The sequence below is a fragment of the Gorilla gorilla genome, chromosome 10 (genome assembly GCF_029281585.2).
Source record: "Gorilla gorilla gorilla isolate KB3781 chromosome 10, NHGRI_mGorGor1-v2.1_pri, whole genome shotgun sequence".
Lineage (NCBI taxonomy): Eukaryota > Metazoa > Chordata > Mammalia > Primates > Hominidae > Gorilla > Gorilla gorilla.
The window spans coordinates 25,503,420-25,527,992 of record NC_073234.2 but is presented as its reverse complement, the minus strand read 5'-3'; the positions used below and the strand labels follow the sequence as shown (position 1 = coordinate 25,527,992).

General features: G+C 39.3%; 1 protein-coding gene and 1 pseudogene across 2 annotated transcripts in view; one reads left to right on the top strand and one right to left on the bottom strand.

The window, feature by feature from the left end:
* Window positions 1–1,366: 1,366 nt before the first annotated feature.
* Window positions 1,367–11,980, bottom strand: LOC101125873 (heterogeneous nuclear ribonucleoprotein A/B-like; annotated as a pseudogene).
* A 2,871-nt stretch (window positions 11,981–14,851) lies between these two features.
* Window positions 14,852–24,573, top strand: part of CLEC1A (C-type lectin domain family 1 member A) — a 28,567-nt gene continuing 18,845 nt past the window's right edge. Inside the window, exon 1 of one of the 2 annotated variants that reach the window (XM_004052692.5) lies at window positions 14,852–15,099. In XM_004052692.5, coding sequence (XP_004052740.1) covers window positions 14,985–15,099 — 115 coding nt within the window. In that variant the 5' untranslated portion in view covers window positions 14,852–14,984. The remainder of the gene's footprint in view (window positions 15,100–24,573) is intronic. The other variant, XM_019037776.4, reaches the window with a different exon arrangement.

Below are 24,573 nucleotides of genomic sequence, written 5' to 3'. Positions count from 1 at the left end.
AATGACTTATTTTGGGGTAGATACCCAGCAGCGGGATTGCTGGATTGAATGGTAGATCTATTTTTAGTTCTTTAAGGAATCTTCATACTGTTTTTCATAGAGGTTGTACTAATTTACATTCCCACCAGCAGTGTATAAGCATTTCCTTTTTACCATATCCATGCCAACATCTGTTGTTTTTTTGACTTTTTAGTAATGGCCATTATTGTAGGAGCAAGGTAGTATCTCATTGTGTGGTTTTAATTTGCATTTTCCTGATAATTAGTAATGTTGAGCATTGTTTCATATGTTTGTTGGCTGTTTGTATATCTTCTTTTGAGAAATGTCTATGTATGTCCCTTGCTCACTTTTTGATGGGATTATTATTTTTTTCTTGCTGATTTGTTTGAGATCCTAGTAGATTCTGGATATTAGTCCTTTATTGGATGCATATATGTTTGCAAATATTTTGTCTCATTCTGTGGGTTGTCTATTTACTCTGCTGATTATTTCTTTTGCTGTGCAGAAGCTTTTTAGTTTCATGATGTCCCATTTATTTATTTTCATTTTTGTTGCATTTGCTTTTGGAGTATTAGTCATAAATTCTTTGCATAGGCTAATGTCCAGAAGAGTTTTTCTGATGTAATCTTCTGTGATTTTTATGGTTTCAGTTCTTAGATTTAAGTCTTTGATCCATCCTGAGTTGATTTTTGTATAAAGTAAGAGATTGGGATCCAGTTTCATTCTTCTGCATGCGGATTGCCAGTCTTTTCAGCACCATTTATTAAATAGGTTTATGTTTTTGTATGCTTCATCAAAGATCAGTTGGATGTTAAGTATTTGGCTTTATTTCTTTTTTGTGGGGGGGGGTTAAATTTTTATTTTAAATGCTTGGATAGCTTCAATATCCAGGTTGTGGCAAAATCAGGACACATGTAAAATACCTTACATTAGATTCCCCAAAGGTACCAAAAAGTACAGTAAAATTAACACTTCCATTACAGGAAATGTATGACATAAATAATATAAAATGAAAAGGTGACACTGGTTTCCTGAGATACAATTTACTCTTTACAACCAGGGTCCACAGGACCAGGCTGCAGAGTGCGGCAGCAGGAAGCAGAGACTGCCATTTTGTTCTGGGGGACCTGGTGCTAAAAATCAGCCCATAATGCCCCTCTGGCCTCTCAGACACCACACGCTGCCTAAATAACTAGAGTTCTGGAAATAGTAAACAAGAGAGTGATTTCCATGGGGGAAATTTTAAATAAGATGCACATGGGGCAAGCCACAGAAAGTTTGTCAGGTTAAATTTGGTACATAATTGTGTTCACTCCATATCCAAACACAACATGTGTGCGGTCGGTTGGTCTCTGCTGCTGCTGCTTCAGTATGGCTTGTAGGTATTCTGATGGCCACCATGTCGCTGGCTCTTGCTGTAGTTTGTGCTGTCCTGACCTCCACCTCCACCACGACCTCCGCTGCCTCGGTTCCCTCGGGTGTGGTTTCCACGGTCCCCAGAACCATAGCGCTGCTGCCAATAAACTTCTTTGGGCTGGGCCACCTTGATCTCACGCTTACTTCCACTGATAGTATGGAACTTTTTCTTTTTTTTTATATATATATATTTTTTTATTTTTTATAGTATGGAACTTTTTCTCCAGAACTTTCTTCACAGGTTCTTCTTTTTTAAAGGTGATAAACACAAAACCTTGTCTTTTGTTCAACTTTGGATCCACTGGAATTTCAATGGCCTCGATCTCCCCAAAGTCGCCAAAGTACTCCCTGATGTTTTCCTCAGTGGCTTCAGGATTCAGACCCTCGACGAAGATTTTCTTCACCGGGTCCTTCTTCATAGCCATGGCCTTTTTACGGTCAATGACACGGACATCCAGCCTGTACTCCTTCTGGTCTAGGACCTTCTCCACATTGGTTGCATCTTTGAACAGGATAAACCCAAACCCTCTTGCCTGTCCAGTGTTGGGATCCATTTTTATTGTACAGTCAATGACCTCTCCAAATTTAGGAAAATAGTCTTTTAAATCTTTTTTGCTGGTATCCCAGCTCAGGCCACCAACGAGCATTTTTCCTGCGTCCTCCTTGTTCTTGCTGGCGTTGATCTGTTCGTCCTCGGCGATTTTTGATTTTGATTCCCGCTCGAGGGCGCTGCGGTCGCTCCGACGACTCGCCCTCGGGGCGGCCTCGGTTCTCCTTGGCGCCAGGCGTCTGCAAGGACATGATAGGCCGAGTCGCGGCGGCTACTCGCCCACTTGTCCCCACTCACCGGGGAAAGCGCCTTAGGCTCGGCCGTGCTCCAGCACGCGCTGCTGAGGTCTGGCCTCCGCCAGCTGACGGAGCCGCTTCAATTGCAACTCCTCCTCCTCAGCCGCCGCCGCAGGGAACCCACCGACCCACAAACCAGCTCCCGCCGGCGCAGTGCCGCTGCCTCCTTTTTGTTTTCTGTTTTTGTTTTTGTTGTGCTTTTTGTTTCTGTTTTATTTTGTTTTTGGAGATGGGATCTCGCTCTGTTGTCCAGGCTGGAGTGCAGTGACAAAATCTCAGCTCACTGCTGCCTCCGCCTCCCAGGTTCCAGAGATTCTCCTGCCTCAGCCTCCTGAGTAGCTGGGATTACAGGTGTGCACCACCACATCCAGCTAATTTTTGTATTTTCAGTAGAGAAGGGGTTTCGCCATCTTGGCCCTGCTGGTCTCGAACTCCTGGCTTCAAGTGATCGGCCTGCTTCGGCCTCCCAAAGTGTTGGGATTACAAGTGTGAGCCACCTTGCCTGGACATTCGGCTTCATTTCTGAGTTCTCTTTTTCTATTCCATTGGTTCATGTGTCTACTTTTATAGCAGTACCATGCTGTTTTGGTAATTATAGACTTATAGTAAAAATTGAAGTCTAATTATGTGATGCCTCCAGATTTGTGCTTTGTGCTTAGGATTGCGTTGGCTATCCAAGCTCTTTTTTGGTTCCATATGAATTTTAGGATTGTTTTTTCTAGTTCTGTGAAAAAATGATGATGGTATTTTGATGGAAATTGCAATGAAGCTGCAGATCACTTTGGGCAGTATGGTCATTTTCACAATATTGTTTATTCCAATCCATGAGCATTGGATGTGTTTCAATTTGTGTCATCTATGATTTCTTTCAGCAGTGTTTTGTAGTTCTCCTTGTGGAGCTCTTTCACCTCTTCGGTTAAGTATATTCCTAGGTATTTATTTTTGCAGCTGTTGTGAAAGAGTTGAGTTATTGATTTGACTCTCAGCTTGGTTATTATTGGTGTATAGCAGTGCTACTGAATTGTGTACATTGATTTTGTAACCTAAGAGTTTACTGAATTTGTTTATCAAGTCTAGGAGTCTTTCAGAGGGGTCTTCAGAGTTTTCTAGGTATACAGTCATATTGTTGGCAAAGAGTGACAGTTTGACGTCCTCTTTACCAATTTGGAGGCCTTTTCTTTCTTTCTCTAGCCTGATTGCTCTGGCTAGGACTTCTAGTACCATGCTGAACAGAAATAATGAAAGTTGGTATCCTTGTCTTGTTATAGTTCTCAGGAGGAATGCTTTCAACTTTTCCCCTTCCGTATGATGTTGACTGTGGCTTTGTCCTACGTGGCTTTTATTATTTTGAGGTAAGTCTTTTCTATGCTTAGTTTGTTTAGGGTTTTTATCATAAAGGAATGCAGGATTTTATTCAATGCTTTTTCTGCATCTATTGAGATGATTGTATGGTTTTTGTTTTTAATTCTAATTATGTGATGTATCACATTTACTGGCTTGCTTATGTTAAACCATCCCTGCATCCCTGGGATGAAACACACTTGATCATGATGTATTATCTTTTCATATATTTCTTTTTTTTTTCTTTTTGAGACAGAGTCTCATTCTGTCATCCAGGCTGGAGTGCAGTGACATGATCTCAGCTCACTACAACCTCCACCTCCCGGGTTTGAGTGATTCTCCTGCCTCAGCCTCCCAAGTAGCTGGGACTATAGGCATGTGCCACCACACCTGGCTAATTACTGTATTTTTAGTAGAGATGGGGTTTTGCCATGTTGGCTAGGCTGGTCTCAAACTCTTGACCTCAAGTGATCTGCCTGTCTCGGCCTCGCAAAATGCTGGGATTACAGGCATGAGCCACTGCGCCCAGCATCGTACTATCTTTTTGATTGGCTGTTGGATTCAGTTAGCTAGTATTTTGTTAAGGATTTTTACATCTATGTTCATCAGGGATATTGGTCTGTAGTACTGGTCTTTTTAAAATTATATTCTTTCCTGGTTTGGGTATCAGGGTGATATTGGCTTCATAGAATCATTTAGGGAGGATTCCCTGTTTTTCAGTTTCTGAATAGTTTCAGTAGGATTAGCATCAATTCTTTGAATTAATGATAGAATTCAGCTGTAAATTCATCAGGTACTAGGCTTTATTTTGTTGGCTTTTTTTTTTTTAAATTACAGATTCAGTTTTGCTGCTTGTTATTGGTCTGTTTAGGGTTTCTATTTCTTCTTGATTTAATCTAGGAGGGTTGTATTTTCTAGGAATTTATCCATTTCCTCTAGGTTTTCTAGTTTGTGTACTTAAAGGTGTTCATAGTAGTCTCAAATGATTTTATGTATTTCTGTGGTATCTATTGTAATGTTTCCAGTCTCATTTCTTTTTTTCCCTGGAGGATAAACTATTTATATTTTGTTTGTTACTATATAACATATTGACTGCTTCAAAAAGCAATCAAACCAAAACCAAACAAAAACCTAGAAATCCAGAATTTGACAGATACAAATGTGTGATGGTTGCCTTATAACAGTCAGCTTGAGAAGCTATATTTCTATATCAACAATGTCAAGTTTGCAAAAGACACAAAACTAGAAAAAACAGTTAACACTGTTTCCATAGATTGTATTATTCTCTCTTTTTTTAATTATTATACTTTAAGTTCTAGGGAACATGTGCACAACGTGCAGGCTCATTACGTAGGTATACATGTGCCACGCTGGCCTGCTGCACCCATCAACCCATCATTTACATGAGGTATTTCTCCCAATGCTCTCCCTTCCCCTGCCCCCCGCCCCACAACAGGACTCAGTGTGTGATGTTCCCCACTCTCTGTCCAAGTGTTCTCATTGTTCAATTCCCACCTACAAGTGAGAACATGTGGTGTTTGGTTTTCTGTCCTTGTGATAGTTTGCTCAGAATGATGGTTTCCAGCTTCATCCATGTCCCTGCAAAGGACATGAACTCATCCATTTTTATGGCTGCCTAGTGTTCCATGGTGTATGTGTGCCACATTTTCTTAATCCAGTCTATCACTGATGGACATTTGGGTTGGTTCCAAGTCTTTGCTATTGTGAATAGTGCCACAATAAACATACGTGCGCATGTGTCTTTATAGTAGCATGATTTATGATCCTTTGGGTATTGTAATGAGAGCGCTAGGTCAAATGGTATTTCTGACTCTAGATCCTTGAGGAATTGCCACAGTGTCTTCCACAATGGTTGAACGAGTTTACACTCCCACCAACAGTGTAAAAGTGTTCCTATTTCTCCACATTCTCTCCAGCATTTGTTGTTTCCTGACTTTTTAATGATCACCATTCTAAGTGGTGTGAGATGGTATCTCATTGTGGTTTTGATTTGCATTTCACTGATGACCAGTGATGATGAGCATTTTTTCATGTGTCTGTTGGCTGCATAAATGTCTTCTTTGAGAAGTGTCTGTTCATATCCTTTGCCCACTTTTTGATGGGGTTGTTTTTTTCTTGTAAATTTAAGTTCTTTGTAGATTCTGGATATTAGCCCTTTGTCAGATGGGTAGATTGCAAAAATTTTCTCCCATTCTGTAGGTTGCCTGTTCACTCTGATGGTAGTTTCTTTTGCTGTGCAGAAGCTCTTTAGTTTAATTTGATCCCATTTGTCAATTTTGGCTTTTGTTGCCACTGCTTTTGGTGTTCTAGTCACGAAGTCCTTGCCCATGCCTATGTCCTGAATGGTATTGCCTAGGTTTTCTTCTAGGGTTTCTATGGTTTTAGGTCTAAGATTTAAGTCTTTAATCCATCTTGAATTAATTTTTGTATAAGGTATAAGGAAGGGATCCAGTTTCAGCTTTCTATGTATGACTAGCCAGTTTTCCCAGCACTATTTATTAAATACTGAATCCTTTCCCCATTTCTTGTTTTTGTCAGGTTTGTCAAAGATCAGATGGTTGTAGATGTGTGGTGTTATTTCTGAGGGCTCTGTTCTGTTCCATTGGTCTATATCTCTGTTTTGGTACCAGTACCATGCTGTTTTGGTTACTGTAGCCTTGTAGTATAGTTTGAAGTCAGGTAGCATGATGCCTCCACCTTTGTTCTTTTGGCTTAGGATTGACTAGGTAATGCGGGCTCTTTTTTGGTTCCATATGAACTTTAAAATAGTTTTTTTCCAATTCTGTGGAGAAAGTCATTGGTAGCTTAATGGGGATGGCATTGAATCTATAAATTACCTTGGGCAGTATGGCCATTTTCATGATATTGATTCTTCCTATCCATGAGCATGGCATGTTCTTCCATTTGTTTGTGTCCTCTTTTATTTCATTGAGCAGTGGTTTGTAGTTCTCCTTGAAGAGGTCCTTCACATCCCTTGTAAGTTGTATTCCTGGGTATTTTATTCTCTTTGAAGCAATTGTGAATGGGAGTTCACTCATGATTTGGCTTCTGTTTGTCTGTTATTGGTGTATAGGAATGCTTCTGATTTTTGCACATTGATTTTGTATCCTGAGACTTTGCTGAAGTTGCTTATCAGCTTGAGGAGATTTTGGGCTGAGACGATGGGGTTTTCTAAATATACAATCATGTCATCTGCAAAGAGGGACAATTTGACTTCCTCTTTTCCTAATTGAATACCCTTTATTTCTTTCTCCTGCCTGATTGTCCTGGCCAGAACTTCCAACACTATGTTGAATAGGAGTGGTGAGAGAAGGCATCCTTGTCTTGTGCCAGTTTTCAAAGGGAATGCTTCCTGTTGTTGCCTGTTCAGTATGATGTTGGCTCTGGGTTTGTCATAAAAAGCTCTTATTATTTTGAGATACGTCCCATCAATATCTAGTTTATTGAGAGTTTTTAGCATGAAGCGCTGTTGAATTTTGTTGAAGGCCTTTTCTGCATCTATTGAGATCATCATATGGCTTTTGTCGATGGTTCTGTTTATGTGATGGATTATATTTATTGATCTGTGTATGTTGAACCAGCCTTGCATCCCAGGGATGAAGCCAACTTAATCGTGGTGGATAAGCTTTTTGATGTGCTACTGGATTTGGTTTGACAGTATTTTATTGAGGATTTTTGCATCAGTGTTTATCAGGGATATTGGTCTAATCTCTTTTTTTGTTGAGTCTCTGCCAGGCTTTGGCATCAGGATGATGCTGGCCTCATAAAATGAATTAGGGAGGATTCGCTCTTTTTCTATTGATTGGAATAATTTCAGAAGGAATGGTACCAGCTTCTCTTTGTACGTCTTGTAGAATTCAGCTGTGAATCCGTCTGGTCCTGGACTTTTTTGGTTGGTGGGCTATTAATTATTGCCTCAATTTCAGAGCCAGTTATTGGTCTATTCAGAGATTCAATTTCTTCCTGGTTTAGTCTTGGGAGGGCGTATGTGTCCAGGAATGTATCCCTTTCTTCTAGATTTTCTAGTTTGTTTGCATACAGGTGTTTATAGTATTCTCTGATGGTAGTTTGTATTTCGGTGGGATCGATGGTGATATCCACTTTATCATTTTTTATTGCATCTATTTGATTCTTCTCTCTTTTCTTCTTTATTAGTCTTGCTAGCAGTCTATTGATTTTGTTGATCTTTTCAAAAAACCAGCTCCTGGATTCACTGATTTTTTGAAGGGCTTTTTGTGTCTCTGTCACCTTCAGTTCTGCTCTGATCTTAGTTATTTCTTGCCTTCTGCTAGCTTTTGAATGTGTTTACTCTTGCTTCTCTAGTTCTTTTAATTGTGTTGTTAGGGTGTCGATTTTAGATCTTTCCTGCTTTCTCTTGTGGGCATTTAGTGCTATAAATTTCCCTCTACACACTGCTTTGTGTCCCAGAGATTCTGGTACATTGTGTCTTTGTTCTCATTGGTTTCAAAGAACATCTTTATTTCTGCCTTCATTTCGTTATGTACCCAGGAGCCATTCAGGAGCAGGTTGTTCAGTTTCCATGTAGTTGCGAGGTTTTGAGTGAGTTTCTTAATCCTGAGTTCTAATTTGATTGCACTGTGGCCTGACAGACAGTTTATTGTGATTTCTATTCTTTTACATTTGCTGAGGAGTGCTTTACTTCCAACTATGTGGTCAATTTTGGAATAAGTGCGATGTGGTGCTGAGAAGAACGTATATTCTGTTGATTTGGGATGGAGAGTTCTGTAGATGCCTATTAGGTCTGCTTGGTGCAGAGCTGAGTTCAATTCCTGGATATTCTTGTTAACCTTCGGTCTCACTGATCTGTATAATATTGACAGTGGGGTGTGTGTTAAAGTCTCCCATTATTATTGTGTGGGAATCTAAGTCTCTTTGTACATCTCTAAGGACTTGCTTTATGAATCTGGGTGCTCCTGTATTGGGTGCATATATATTTAGGATAGTTAGCTCTACTTGTTGAATTGATCCCTTTACCATTATGTAATGGCCTTCTTTGTCTCTTTTGATCTTTGTTGGTTTAAAGTCTGTTTTATCAGAGACTAGGATTGCAACCCCTGCTTTTTTTTTTGCTTTCCATTTCCTTGGTCTATCTTCCTCCATGCCTTTATTTTGAGCTACTCCTGCTCACACTTGGTTTTCATTTGCATGAAATATTGTTTTCTACCCCTTTACCTTGAATATATATGAGTCCTTACGTGTTAGATGAGTCTCTTGAAGATGGCAGATATTTGGTTTGTAATTTTTAAAACTGATTCTGCCAATCAGTTTCTTTTAAGTGGAGCATTTAGGCCATTTATGTTCAATGTTAATATTGAGATGTGAGGTACTGTTGTACTCATATTAATTGTTACCTAGATACTTTGTGTTTTTCATTGTGTTGTTGTCTGATAGGCCTTGCGAGTTTTATGCTTTCAAGAGGTTCTATTTTGGTGCATATTGAGCTTTGTTTCAAGATTTAGAACTCCTTTTCACATTTCTTTTTCTTTTTTTTTTTTTTTTTTGAGACGGAGTCTCACTTTGTTGCCCAGGCTGGAGTGCAGTGGTGCGATCTTGGCTCACTGCAACCTCCAGCTCCCTGGTTCAAGCAATTCTCCTGTCTCAGCCTCCTGAGTAGCTGGGACTACAGGTGCCCACCACCACGTCTGGCTAATTTTTTATCTTCTTTTTTCTTTTTTTTGAGATGGAGTTTTCCCTCTTATTGCCCAGGCTGGAGTGCAATGGCATGGTCTTGGCTCACCACAACCTCCACCTCCTGGGTTCAAGTATCCTCCTGCCTCAGCCTCCCAAGTAGTGGGGATTACAGGCACCCACCACCACGCCCAGCTAATTTTGTATTTTTAGTAGAAATGGGTTTTCACCATGTTGACCAGGTTGGTCTCAAACCCTTGACCTCAGGTGATCCTCCTGCCCTGGCCTCCCAAAGTGCTGGGATTATAGGCATGAGCCACCAGGCCTAGCTTATTTTTGTATTTTTAGTAGAGATGAGGTTTCACCATATTGGCCAGGCTGGTCTCGAACTCCTGACCTTGTGATCCTCCTACCTTGGCCTCCCAAAGTGCTGGGATTACAGGCATCAGCCAAAACACCCAGCCCTTTTCACATTTCTTGTAATGCTGGTTTGGTAGCACTACAAATTCTCTCAGCATTTGTTTGTCTGAAAATGACGTTATCTCTCTTTCATTTCATTATATCTCTCTTTCATTTAGTTTTGCTGGATACAACATTCTTGACTGACAGTTACTCTGTTTAAGGCAGCTAAAGATAGAGTCCCAATTCCTTTGGGCTTATAAATTTTCTGTTGAGAAGTCTGCTGTTAGTCTGATAGGTTTTCCTTTATAGGTGACCTGATGCTTTTTGTCTGACTGCTCTTAGATTTCTTTTCTACATGTTGACTTTAGATGGCCTGACGACTATGCCTTCGTGGTGATCTTTTTGCAATGAGTTTCTCAGGAGTTCTTTGAGCTTCCCAGATTTGGGTATCTAAATCTCCAGCAAGGCCAGGGAAGTTTTCCTGAATTATTCCTTCAAATAAGTTTTCCAAACTTTTTGTTTTCTCTTCTTCCCTCAGGAACACCGATTATTCTTAGGTTTGGCTGTTTTACATACTATCATATTTCTTGGAGACTTCATTTACTTGATTCTTTTTTCTTCATTTTTGTCTGATTGGCTTAATTTGAAAGCCTCGTCTTTGAATTCTGAAATTCTTTCTTCTACTTGTTCTAGTCTATCGTTAATACTTTCCACTGCATTTTGTAATTCCCTAAATGTGTCTTTCATTTCCAGACGTTCCTTTTTTATGATATTTAGCTCTCTAGAAAATTTTTCATTCATAATCTGAATTTTTTAAAAAAATTCTTTATGTTGGTTTTCACCTTTCTCTGGTATCTCCTTGAGTAGCTCTTATACAACATTCTGAATTTTTCATTTGGTATTTCTAAGATTTTATCTTAGTTTGGCTTCATTGCTTGAGAGCTAATGTGATCTTTTGGGAGGTGTTATAGAACCCCATTTTATCATATTAACAGAATTACTTTTCCGGTTCTTCCTCATCTGGGTAGACTATTTCTTCTAATTATTCTTAAATGTATTTTTGATTTGACTGCGTGATTTTATTTCTTATTTTCCTTCTTAAGGATTTGACTTTAATGTTTATAGTTTGTTATAGCCTAATTTGGTTCTTGGTGCTTTTAGGGGTGAAAACTCTGTATGATTTCCTTGGTTATAGAGAAACTTTGTATGATGGCTTTCTCAGATGCTAGACATAGTAGTAATGTGCTGAATGTGTGAGCAAACTTACTGTCTCTGGAAGCTTATCTCATTCCAATGTGGTATGCACTTTTAAATTTATTTACTTTTCTCCAGTATTTTATTCACTGGGTTGATGGTTCAGGCTTCAGGCCAGTAGTGGAGGTGTTCCTAGGTAGGAACCAGTTGTGGCTAAAGAAGGTGGGTAAATGCAATACCCAATGGTGGGCAGAGGTCTCAGCCTTGACAAAGGGGGCTGGGGGAGCTGTCAGGGAGACACACTGAAGTCTTATCAGGGGAAGGGTGGTAGCCACCTTAGCTCCCCTGTCAGGTCAGCTGGGAAGCTATCCATCTCCCAGACTCACATCTGTCCCAATATTCTGGCTATTCAGATCAGACAGGCCTCTCTTTTCATCTGCTGGAATGTTAATGCTCCAAGTAGAGAACTGTGATTCTGCCTCTTATGTAAGCCTGAAACTGGAGGGTGCTTCCCCTGTGGGGATGCGGTCACCCTGAAGTGTCCTACAAAGTCTGTCTATGGGTGCACCCATGCTGAGCTCTTGTGGGAGAAGACCCAGCTGTGTCTGCAGTGGTGGATGAGGTTGGTAAGAAGTCCCCTTCTCCAAGATCCTTGATAAGCACCAGGGCTGTCTGACTGTTGGGACAGCTGTAGACATTCCTTGCTGAGCCCAGCACTTCAATTCTGCCTCTATTGAAAGAAACTTCCCACCAGTGGAACAATCTAATCCTTAAGACCTGCCATCTGGATTCTTTATTCACACAGGGTGTTCCCTTGATGTGGCACACTCTCCCTTTCCTTAGGAGTAGAGGTTCCTGAGAGACAGACTACTATGAGTGCTGCTGCTCCTCAGGGTCTAGCCACTCAGTGGCTCCAGACTAGTGCTGGGGGATGTCTGCTAAGGATCCAGTGATATGACCTGTCCTCCAGTTTTCCAGCAGCCGTTATCAGCACCGGGTCTGATGGGGGTGCCAGAGGCATGACATAGACTCTGTGAGATTCCTTGATTATAGATAACTTTAGTGTGTTGTCTTTCTTGAATGCTAGTTCAGGTAGTGATAAACTGGTCATGTGGATAGACTCAGGACCTCCTGGTTAGACAGGGTAGTGCAGGAAGTGGTAATAGCTGAGGTCACACAGTAGTTTTGTCCTTCCTGAGTGCAGTGTTATTCCACCTACAGATGCTGCAATGGACTGTGTTGGTAGGCTTCCAGCTACTGGGTGGCATTTGCAAAAGAGTATCAGGTGTGGTAGTAGCAGTGGGATTTGTGCTTGCCTTATGTTGCCCAGGGTAGGTAGTCTGGCTTCTCAGGTGATGGATGGGGCTATAAATCTCCCCAGGGTTTCTATCCTTTGTATTAAGCTACCACGGTGGGTGGAGGGGCAAAGCCAGATGAGGGCTGTGTTAGGTGGGTCTGCACTCTGAGTCACCATGTGCATGGCAAGCAGCGGCCCCTTTTGGAGATGTGGTTGCACAGAGAGTGGGGAGTAGTAGGCAGCAGTAAGCCTAACCCAGATGTCACACAGCTGGCAAGGCAGATCTGGCTCCTGCAGTACTCTGCTAGCAGCAGTGAGCTAAGTTCCAGGCAGTCTGCACTCAGAGCTCACAACTGCCTGAGGCCATAAACTTTTCCCGTGGTGATAGCAACTGCTGGCGTTCAGGCCATGCCCCTCTCTGTCCACCCACACAGCTGGCACCCAGATCCTGCACTCATGGCTGCAACACATTTCCCACTCACCTTTCTGGTTCTGGCCAAGGGAGTTCATCTTCACTTGAGGTTATATTGTGAATTTCAGTTGGGAGTTTTTACAATGTGCAACCCCTGGCTGAGCTAGTTGGCTGAGTTCCGTGAGGTTGTCTGTGAGGCATAAGGAATAGCTTCCCTTGGTTCGTGCTGGAGACTGGGAATGCACACAAGCCTCTTCCTGCTGCTGCTCTTACTTTTATATTCATCACTGCTCTTTTAATTGGTTCCAGTGCTGGGACGGGTTAAGGCCTTCCCCCCATGGCATGGACTTTCAGGTTCCCCTGTGGGGGTATGTATCCTGGAGCCAGTCTCTTCACCTCACACACCCTGGGAGCTTACAGTTTTTCACCTAGCTCATGGTGTAGGTGTAACCTGCTGCTTCTTTCAAAGAGTCTGTGGATTCTTTCAGTTTTCCTGTTCAGTTCCTGTGTTGCTTCTTGGGAAAAGAGTTCACAGTGAGAAGGTTTTTTTTTTTTTTTTTTTTTTTTCACATGGAGTCTCGCTCTGTTGCCCAGGCTGGAGTGCAGTGGTGTGATCTTGGCTCACTGCAACCTCCGCCTCCCGGATTCAAGTGATTCTCCTACCTCAGCCTCCCCAGTAGCTGGTATTATAGGCACCCGCCACCACGCCCAGCTAATTTTCATATTTTCAGTAGAAACGGGGTTTTGCCATGTTGGTCAGGCTGGTCTCGAACTCCTGACCTCAGGTGATCCACCCACCTCGGCCTCCCAAAGTGCTGGGATTAAAGGCGTGAGCCACCATGGCTGGCCCACAGTGAGAATTTTTTACTCACTATTTTGTCCTTCCAAGTGGTAGAGTCATGCTAACACTGCCTCCAACCTGCCATCTAAAAAAAAAAAAAATTCCAATTTTTAAAAAATTTAGAATAATTTGATGAACAACACACAGCTTGAAACACATGTGAATCCACAATGTGCACTTCCTCATAGATCTTTTATATGGTCTGGCTACCCCAACTGGAGCATTCTGACACTCCTTTATATTTAGCATGCTTGATTTTGCCCACCTATCACCTAACATCTGGAAAAGTTTTGGTAGAGTAATATAAGTCTATTGTACAGATTCAGGAAGAACTTTTAGACATTATCTAAAACAATCTTCTTGTCTTTCAGTTTAGGAAATGTAGATGCAAATTGTTAATTGTCCTCCCAAAGGCACAAGGTTGTTACTGATACCTGTTTTGTTATGGTTTGAATGTGTTTCCTGCAGAATTCAGGTGTTGCCAGTGTGGTAGTATTGAGAGAGGTGGGGCCTTTAAGAGATGATTAGTCCTTGAAGTCTTCTCTCTTGAGGATGGTATTAAGGCCTTTATAAAAGAGGCTACATGTAGCATTTTGCTGGCTTGACCTTCTGCTTTCTGCCACGTGAGAATAGCCTTCCTCCTCTACAGAGAGTGCAGCTCTCACCTGACATCCAAACCTGCCAGTGCCTTGATCTTAGATTTCCCGCCTTCTGGAATGCTGAGAAATACATTTCTATTGCTTATAATTTATCTGGTCTCAGGTATCCTGTTGTAGGTCAGCACAAACAGACTAAGATGGGAATATAATTCTAATGTACTGATTCAGGAAGAATTTTTTCACATTACCTAAAACATTTTCTTCTCAGTTTAGGAGATTTAGGCACAAACGAACTGGCTTCCCCACACCACATGGTGGTTAGTAATAGTTTTAAAAGTTTTTACTTCCAGTAAATTGTATAATTCCTCATGATCATAATGTACCAAATGTGCTATAAAATGTTGAATCAAGTTCAGATACCATAAGAAAGACCACTACTCTGTTCTTGGAGAAAGGAAGGGGCTAGGTCCTATAATCTCTTCTCTTTTCACAAAGGCACAGAGAGGTTAAACTAAGTGACTCCCTAAAGGATGGGTAAGAAACGGGGATTTGTGTCCTTCCAAGTTATTATTATTCTGCAGACTCTGAAGGAACCACAGTGCTACACCGTGCTATTGTAAGTTCTTGCCTTCTTTACAGTGAAGTTACATGAGAAATGCAAACAGGTAAACAAAAAAGACCTGAGAAAGGCCAACTTTTTGACAACTGTTTAGACAGAGACTGCCTAAACAGAAAACACATGCTATTTCCCCTCAGCCTGACTGATTTGGCATTCAGAGTACAAGCTCACAGGAGAGGGGCTGGGCCTGTCCAGTCAGGAATTGCAGTCAGAGACTTCCCCTGCTACTTGCTGGGAAAGAACATTAGGAATGCCTTTTAGTGCCTTGCTTCCTGAACTAGCTCACAGTAGCCCGGCGGCCCAGGGCAATCCGACCACATTTCACTCTCACCGCTGTAGGAATCCAGATGCAGGCCAAGTACAGCAGCACGAGGGACATGCTGGATGATGATGGGGACACCACCATGAGCCTGCATTCTCAAGCCTCTGCCACAACTCGGCATCCAGAGCCCTGGCGCACAGGTACCCTGTCTCCTGGAGTCCAAATAGACCACAGTCCTTGTGAAATGTGTGAGATGATCTATCCTTCCTAGAAATGGAGATATTTAGCTTGCATCTTATAATTTTATTTCCAATTACTCACCCTGTGACATAGTAGTGATTTTTTTTTTCAGTTCTATTCAGTTCCATAATTCCCACACTTAGAGAAGGATTTTATTTCCTGGGCCACTCAGCCAATCTAAAGCTAAAATATGACTTCAGTTCTAGTGAAAAGGACTCACATGGTAATATACACAGGACTAGGTTCTAGGTCCTAAACCAGGTATGCCACTTTCCTTCTGTGTAACTTTGGATGAGTTGTTTAAGTATCCTGGTAGCATCATATTCTTTATTTATAAAATATTAACGGTCACAAACATGTATAAAGGGCTCATTATGTGCTGGCAGTGTTTTAAATACTTTAAGTATATTAATTCATATTAACTTGAATTAATATTAAATAGAAGTAATAAAACTTCCTTTACAAGGTGGTTGTGAGTACTGAGAATGATAAATTATGTAAAATATTTGAATGTCTGTCTGATCTGATATAGACTGACACAAAATTGCTGAAAGGAACACTTTAGGAATTCTTAAGAAATGGAATGTTGAAAGGAATCCCACATTTTAACATTCATTCAGTGCCTGTGTTTTAATATGTCCTTTCCCTTCTGATTATATCATTCTTTTCTTCACCTTTGTAAATCTGGATATACCTTTAAAAAAAAAAACTATCCTGTTCCTTATTTCTTTATCAAATAACTTTTAGTTTTCCTTCCTTTCTCCTACTAAACCCTCCATTCACTTTCTATTTATTTCTATTTATTAAATGACCCTCCACCTGAAACCTACTAATATGGCTTTTTTTTCTTTTTTTTTTTTAGCTAAACTACCCAGTAAGCTGTTAAGGGACATTGGGGATTTCCAACCTCTTTGAAATGAAGCTAAGTGACAAAAGTAGGGATGTCAGCTTCTGTAGCCACAGGATATGTGTAATAGGATACAAAGCGTTTTCCTCCAAAAAAACTTATGAAGAGTCCATTTTTAGGGCTGTGGTTTTGAGTAGCTTGTATATAACTTCATTTTCCACCTTTGACTGGAGCCAGGAACTCTGTCAAGGACTAGAGATCAGCATAATTAAGAACAACATGTACAAATAAGTTCTGCTGAGGTTGAAGGGTGGAGGGGGAGGTGGAGCAAGATAAAACACCAGCTGCAACATCTGGGAGCTTCTTTGTAAGAAATGGATATTGAAACAGTAGAAGTGGAGATTACAAAGAATTGTCTTGGAAGAAATCATCTGGAAATAGTTATCTTAGGCAACATATATGAGATCTTGTTTTCATCTTTTTATGGTAATACAAACATTTAGGGGAATACCATCATAGAAGTATAATTATTTCTTAGATAAACATATCTGATATACCTTCGCTGATAAAAATAACAGCAGAAATCACTCAGAAATTTTCGGCAATGTGGAGGATTCAGATTCAACATAATGATGTGATACCATTAAGAGCTGGCAACTTTTATTTTTTAGAATTAATAAAAATAAATCACACACACATTCATTTAATTTCTAGACTTTTGTCAATAACAATTGATGTAACAACTATGTTTGTGTTTAAAAATGCCAAACAATTAAGATAGTAAAAATGCCAGACAATTAAAATAGTGAAAATGAAAAACGACAACCTCATACATTTTTCACAAACTTATGTTTGGGGTCATGTTATCCTAGTACTGAGGATATAATGTCCAATGTGGTATGGTCCCTGTTCATAAGGAAATTGAAAGTCTAATACAATTCTCAACTAAGGAGTAAGTATAATAAGGTGTTACGGCAGAAGCATGTACAGTACAGCTGAGAGCTTAACCAAGCTCTCGGCTTTATTTTTACCTAATTAAGTAGAGGAGTTCAGGAAAGGCTTAACAGAAGGAGCGACTGTGGAGTTGAGTTAATTTTAAGATCTTCCACATAATAAGGAATCGGGAGTGAGGGTGTTTGAGAGGCTGCGGACACTATAGACAGAGAGACATATGAAGGGAAAGTCATGAAGGTTTTCAGTAGCTTTGTATTTTTAGAGAACTATAAGCAATATGTATGGCGTAGGTGTAGAGTTGGAGGAGGGAAACTTAGCAAAGGGGTAAGTCTGGCAAGTTAAGGAGGGATTTTAGGGCATGCTGATCTATTTTAATTCTATTCAATAGTTAAAATGAAGTCAATGCAGGATTTAGATAGGGAGAAACAGAATTTTGCATTTTGGGAAGACCTTCCTGGCTGCAATGGAAAGGATAGGTTGAAGGTATATGAAACTGCATGTGCCAATACCAAATTTTTCCACTAGTCCAGTACAAGGGTAGAAGAACCTGAACTGAGGCAGTATAGTAAAAATGAGGAAAAAGAATCAGATATGAAAGATGTCGAGGTGATGGAGTTTAGATAATCGGTGATTGGTTACATGTGAGGAGACAAGGAAAGGGACTTCGGTGGTAGGTTGACTAGGTTCTGTTTGATGTAATGTGGATGGTACTGCTGTTAACTGAGACAGAAACTATAGAAGGGACAGGAAAGGTGATGAATTGAGTTTGAGTTTAAGGGGTCTGCAGAAGGAGGGACATGCATCTGGAGCTGTCCAAAGACACCCCTATATGCAGGATGTGGGTTGGGCTACATAGACATGTGGGAATTACTGGCATAGTAATTAAATAAATAAAGTAAATGAGGTACCTAAGTCATTAAGTCAAATAAATGGATAGTAACTAAAATGTATGAGAGTGAGTGAGATCACTGAGGAAGGGAATGTAAAATGAAAACATGAATGAACAGAAGAGAGTGTCAAGGAGATAATCTGAGGGAATATCAACACCTGAGGAGCAAGAAGAATGAAAGATTCCAAAAGGAGCTACTAGGGATGAATAGCAGAGAGTGGTAGAAGCAGGAGTCTTGGAGAGAGACAACAAGGCCATCAAGAGACAATAAATTCAAGAATAATGGAAAATTAGAGTAATGGAAGGACAATAAATTCAAGAGTATTGGAAAAGTCAATGATAATGACTGTGAGTTTTAAAAACAACAAATAACAAATACTGCAGAGAGTTTAAGCGAAAGGAAGACTAAAATGATTATTTAACAAGTTATCAATAAGGAGGAAAATATTTAGTTTTGACAGCAGTGGTTTGAAAAGGAACTGATGGTTACATAATAAAATAAACAATTTAAGTCATTTTCTCTTTTTCTTTCTCTCTCTTTTTTTGAAGATAAAATGGGTTATTGCTGAGGTATTACAGCATTGGGTGACAGATTTTAAGAATTAATTTTTAAGATGTGGGAAATTCTAACTCAACTGTAGATTGAAAATAAGTTCAGGGAGAGAACTTCACATTAACAGTACAGTAAGAGGAGAGAGGATGAAATAACTGACAGGCTGAGATTCCTGCTAGAGACTAAATTTTATCCTATCAAAAGAATATGAAAAATTACTTTGGTTAAATAATTTTAAAAAATTTAATGATAAATTCAAGTTCCTCTTTTCCCTTGTTCACATTAATTACAGTACTATTGAATTTCCCAGCATTTTAGTTTTATTTCCTCAATTACAGCATAAATCCCTCATCACAGTCATGACATAAATCGCTGTTAACTGATTCAACAACTCTTTAAATCAAACCTACTAATGACAAGACATTATGGGATGTACTAGAGGAGCCTCTTTTTCAGGTGCTTAGAGAAGTGGAAGGAATACTCTAAATCAATAGTTGTAGTAAATGTCATTTAGTGCTATTAAATCAATGTTGGAGGCCGCAGAAGCAATATAGGAATGAATGAGTTACTGATTGAGTTTAGTTTTGCGAGTTCCCAGAGGAAGTGACATGATCTGGACCCACGAGGCTAAGAAGTATAATGGGATCCTATTAGGAGGAGCCTGACACAGCACACTAAGAAACTGACTAAAACAGAAAGAGCCTTGGGAAACTTCTTCCTATGGAAGAGAGGAAGTATGATTAAATTTATGCTTTCAGAATTCATCTTGCTGGTAGAGTGGACATTTCATAATGTAGAAGGGAAAAGTTGCAAGCTGCTGTCATTCTATGATTCCAGATGCACTGCCATGTATAAATATTCATCTGAGATGTGTTGGGAGGATAGGAAGATGATTGAAAATGTCCAGCTCTGGAATCAGTCAGCTTGGGTAGCTCTGTGCAACTTAGTGACTTAGGCAACTTAAGTGACTCCTTGGTAATTCAATTTTTGTAAAGGTTGCTTCCAGTGAAATAAAGTGTATCTAGAACACACTTATAGTTACTATTAATAACTATTTCTCTCTCTCTCTTTTTCAATATTCTCCATCCAATCATTCTATATAAAGTCATGGAGAAACACAATCCTGGGGAGTTACTAATAGTTCATTAGTAACTATTGCTAATAGTAGCTGTGTGTTCCTGAATAAGCTGTCTAAACCTGCTATGCCTCAGTTCCCTACCTGTAAAATGAGATAATAATATCTACCTTATAGGGGGTGTTTGTGAGGCTAGATGAGAACATTCATATAAGACATTTTTCTCAGTAACTCAAGAAATTTGAGCAATTATCATTAATGGTAATGTTGTTTTTGAATTATATTTCAGTAAATAATATCTGTTGATGGGGATATAAAATTGAGTCACCTAACTTTTACTGAAGAGGAAAAATATAATTAAATTTCTAAATACCGTGAATTGGAACCTCAATGATATTCTAGAAATAGCTCATATGTTTTTAGATGTATACTCTTTTCAAATAATAGGAAGGATAACACAGATTTTCATTTAGAGAGTATGAAAATAGCAATATTTGAAATAGGTTCATAAGAGAAAAGAAACCTGCATTTACATGAACACAGAAAAGCAGACTCAACCCGTGAACTCAGATTCCCATGAGGAAGTTTCCTATGTGCCATATGTGAGGATTAAGGAAACAAAGACATTTACATTTCAAAATACAAAGGGATCAAAAAGTGCTTTCTGAAATATTATGTACATTGCCACCAGTTTTGCCCCCATGTCTCTGTGACTCCTGACTGGCTCATGGAAAAGTGTGCAAAGTATAGCGTTAAACATAATGATTTAATCCTAGCTCTGCAACTGGTTTGTAACATGCACATTATTTAAACTCTCGGTGTCTTCTCCAGCTTTTAAGACCTTTTGCATTTCATAGGTATACTAATAGACTGTATATGGTAATGTCAGCTTAGTTTCTTGGGTGGAAAACAAAATTTTCCCTCTCTGATGCCTGATGAAGGGTAACTGGTTAAGTCTGACAACTCTCCACCCACAAAGTTTCATATAATTGCACAGTAATTGGTATCCAAAATTTGACCCTAGCACTAAGGTCTTTTATAGTATGGTTAATACTAAGAGGATACAGGAAAGGTTTTTTTTTTTATATATATATCTTATTATTCCTAGGGATGTTTATATCATTCCTTGGCCTGTCCACACCCCTTTCTAAACATGCCTCAGGAGACAGCAAAGGGGTTCTCTTCCAAAAAATAAAACCACAATAAAGCCAAACCAAACTCAAGCGACCTCCTAGGCATCTTATTTTTGTGAAAATCTGTCTCATGTTAGGGTGAGGGTGATCCCTGGAGAGAGACTTCAGTATGATTAGGAGCACTTGGAATAAAACTGAGAAACATTAGACTCACAGTTAGAAGAAAAACATCTAGAAGGAAAAATAGTATCAAAGAAAAAGAAAAAGTGAAACTTTCAGTTTCATGGACTTTCCGTCATGGGAGCTTGGTTTCCTGGAAGATGAACTCCCTAGGATTGTGTTTCTCCATGTCTTTTATATAGAATGATTGGAAGGAGAATTTTGAAAAAGAGAGAGAGAGAAAGTGAGAGAGCAAGAGGGAGATGGGAAGAGAGAAGAAAAATTTCAAAATGTGAAAATTTGATCAGAGAAAGAGGATTTCTTAGAAGAGATTTTTAAAAACTTTTTAAAGCCTGTTATACTTCTTTTATTTTTTCTGCCCTAGAGGCAATCTTAGGAAGGATCATGTATTTTTTTTCTTTTCATGAATATAATTATTATTGAAAGATGTTCTGATTTCTAAAGTCCAGGCCCTCACTTCACAGTAGGAATTTAAATTCACTCTTTTTGGTCCTTTGGGCAGAAAAACAACAACTCCTATGTCCTCGATATTACGCGAGAGAAAGCAGATTTATTTTATTTTATCTTATTTCATTTCATTTCATTTCATTTCATTACTACTTTTGAGAGAAGATCTTGCTCTGTCACCCAGGCTGGAGTAGAGTGGCACGATCACGACTCACTGCAGCCTTGACCTCCCTGGCTCAAGCAATCCTCCCACCTCAGCCTTCTGAGTAGCTGCGACTACAGGTGTGTGCCACCATGGCTGATGAATTTTAAAAATTTTTTATAGAGATGGGGGTCTCACTATGTTGCTGTCTTTTGTAGAGATGGGATCTCACTATGTTGCTCAGGCTGGTCTCAAACTCCTGGCCCAAAGCAATCCTCCTGCTTCAGTTGGGAGGATTCCAAAGTGATGAGATTACAGGCCTAAGCCACCTTGCCTGGTGGAAAACAGATTTATAAAAAGATAAATAAGTTGGTTGACTGTCATAGTTCTTCTTCTCCTTTACTTCTTATTTTTAATTTCAGCCAGATAAATATTAATTATAAGAGGTCACAGGATTTAAAAAATTATTATGACTTTGAGATGCATATTAATGTAACTATGTTTGAGTAGGGGTAGGCAGGCATATAACACAGGTATTTGTATATAATGGACCTATTCATTCATTTATTTAAATTTAATTGAGCTTATTTCAACTACTGCCCTAGGAATTGGGTTGCAATAATGGATAAATAGATATTTTCCAAGAAGGAGCTTAATTTTTCCTGGAGTAAGACACATATAAGCTAAATGAAATAACAAAGATATACAATATATTTAATGGTAATAAGAGGTATGTGGAAAAATAAAATCACCACGGTGGTGGGCTCACATAAGCACTTTTAACTATGGAATCTAGAAACATCCATATGATTAACTTTCTTGGACTGTATGGAAGTTTACAAATATAGGGTTTTGGAGAGGATGATTAACCCAAACTATATATTCTGCCTCTAATCTTTTTTTTTTTTTTATGTTCTGCTGATCTGAAATACTTTTACAGTCAATACAACGAGAAAACCATCTTTTTCCAGAAAAACTAAGACTAAATCACATAGCTCAGTTAACTGAAGGAAACAGGAGGAAGCAAATCTCCCTTAGATTTGTTCATGATATAATCTCACAAAAGTCAGTGTATAGAAACCAACATGGCTGCGAGATGTATTTAGCTGAGTCTGTTTTCTGCTGACATAGATGTTGCCGAAAATCAATAGCCTACCAAAAAAAACAAAAACAAAAACCTGTAAACTTAACTTTGGAGAACCCACTTATCTCTTTAAAACTTAAATAGTTTAAGTCATATTAATTTTTTATTATTTCATTTTTTGATTATTTAAGCTGTCAAAGATTTACTCAGCCCTTATGTCCCAGGCACTACTTTCAGTAGTGGAAATAGACTGGTGGACAAGACAGACAAGATCATTGTTGTAATGGAATGTTAAATGGAGAGAAAGGAGACAGACAAAAGAAACAAAAGTCATGAAAAGATTACCTAGTACAGGGTGAGTGATATGCTAGAGATGGACTTACGGACCTCTTCCAAGGATGTGCCATTGAAACTGAAATTAATGCAGAGGCAGAAGTAGGGCTGATACAAGGTGCTTAGGGTCAAGCTTGATCAGATCAAGGACTAAACGGAAGACCGTTGTGAGGAGTACATGTGAGTGAGAGGAAAATAGTTCAGAAAGGCATGAAAGAGCTAAGGAAGGTCTCAATAAGACTAATGCAGGATTTAATTTTAAGTGCAATAAAGCTTTTGAAGTTTTTAAGTAGGGAAGTAGCATAATAAAATTGCCATTTTTTTTAACAAAAGGAGCAATCTGTGAAAAGTGATTTGGATTTTATTCTAAATGTAATGAAAGCTACTTATGAAGGAGATGATTGCTAAGAAATAAGATTCACATTTAAAAATATATCAGTATGTCTTCTCTGAGACTTTAACTTATTTTGCCTACTAGATTGTAAGTTCCAGAGGATAGTAATCATACTGTCTATTTCTGTATTCTTTACTAGTTATCATTCCCCATTTGGAAATAACGTTTCATATAAATCTCTACCTAGAATTGGCCGGGCGCGGTGGCTCATGCCTGTAATCCCAGCACTTTGGGAGGCGAGGTTAGAGGATCACTTGAGCTCAGGAGTTAGAGAACAGCCTGCAGCCTGGGCAACATGGTGAAACCTCATCTCCAACAAAAATATAGAAAAAAAAAAATTAGCCAGGCGTGGTGGCACGTGCCTGTAGTTCCGGCTCCTCAGGAGCTGAGGTGGGAGGATTGCTTGAGCCTTGGAGGCGGAGGTTGCAGTGAGCTGAGATCTCGCCACTGCACTCCAGCCTGGAAAATCTCTGTACCTAGAATGTATTATGTATAGGACCTTGCTAGAAGGAAAAGAATTTTCCTTTCAAAAAGCCCCTCCGATCTCTTTAATCTTTCTGTTTCAGAACGTGACTTGAATTCTCAGTGAAGCAGAACTAACGGGCTACAAAGAGATCACAGTTTGTTTGAGGGTTTCACTCTCTCTTTGTTTCATTTTTATCACAATGCTAGATGCTACCTGCACCTGACTGAGACTCTTCCCTGTCAGATATGTTAGGTCATTCAGATTCAGATAGGTGACCTCACTAGGTGAGGGGTCTACTCATGACTTACAGTAAAACCTCTGCAATTACTAGTCAAACTTATGGGAATGGAGGGCGAGGAAAGCATGTTTGCCACAGTTTTAAAAATTATTTAACTGTTGCAAAAATAGTTTAGATTCATCTTTCTGAAATTGATTATCATGTTTCTTTATAATCTATTTTTGAAAAAATATAAATCAAATGAATGAATAAACAATATCCTTACAATAGAGGGACTTTCAATTAAGCAATTCCACAGAAAAACAGTAAAATTATTACTTCCCATTACTAACATGCAATTTGCCTTTTAGAAAAAGCATATACGGAACTTGGGGGAAGGGGGATGTTTTTAAAAAGTAACAACAAATTAATTTCATCTTTCCCCTGATTATGTAAAAAATTGTCCCTTGGTAAGGTTCAGAGATTCTCAGGCTGTGTTTCAGACATTTTCATGAGAGTCTTTCATAATTAGAATTTTGACAAGCAGAAGGTTGTACAAAGAACCACATAAAGATAATGGTAATGCATAGTGTGATTCAGTGCAAAGTAAGACTTGAGGGGTGGATACAAACGGGTGGGGCTTGTGAGAAAATCTAGCTGTGATAAGTGAGGCTTGCACTGAGCCTTATGATGATGTTTCTGAGGACAGAAAGCAAGTTA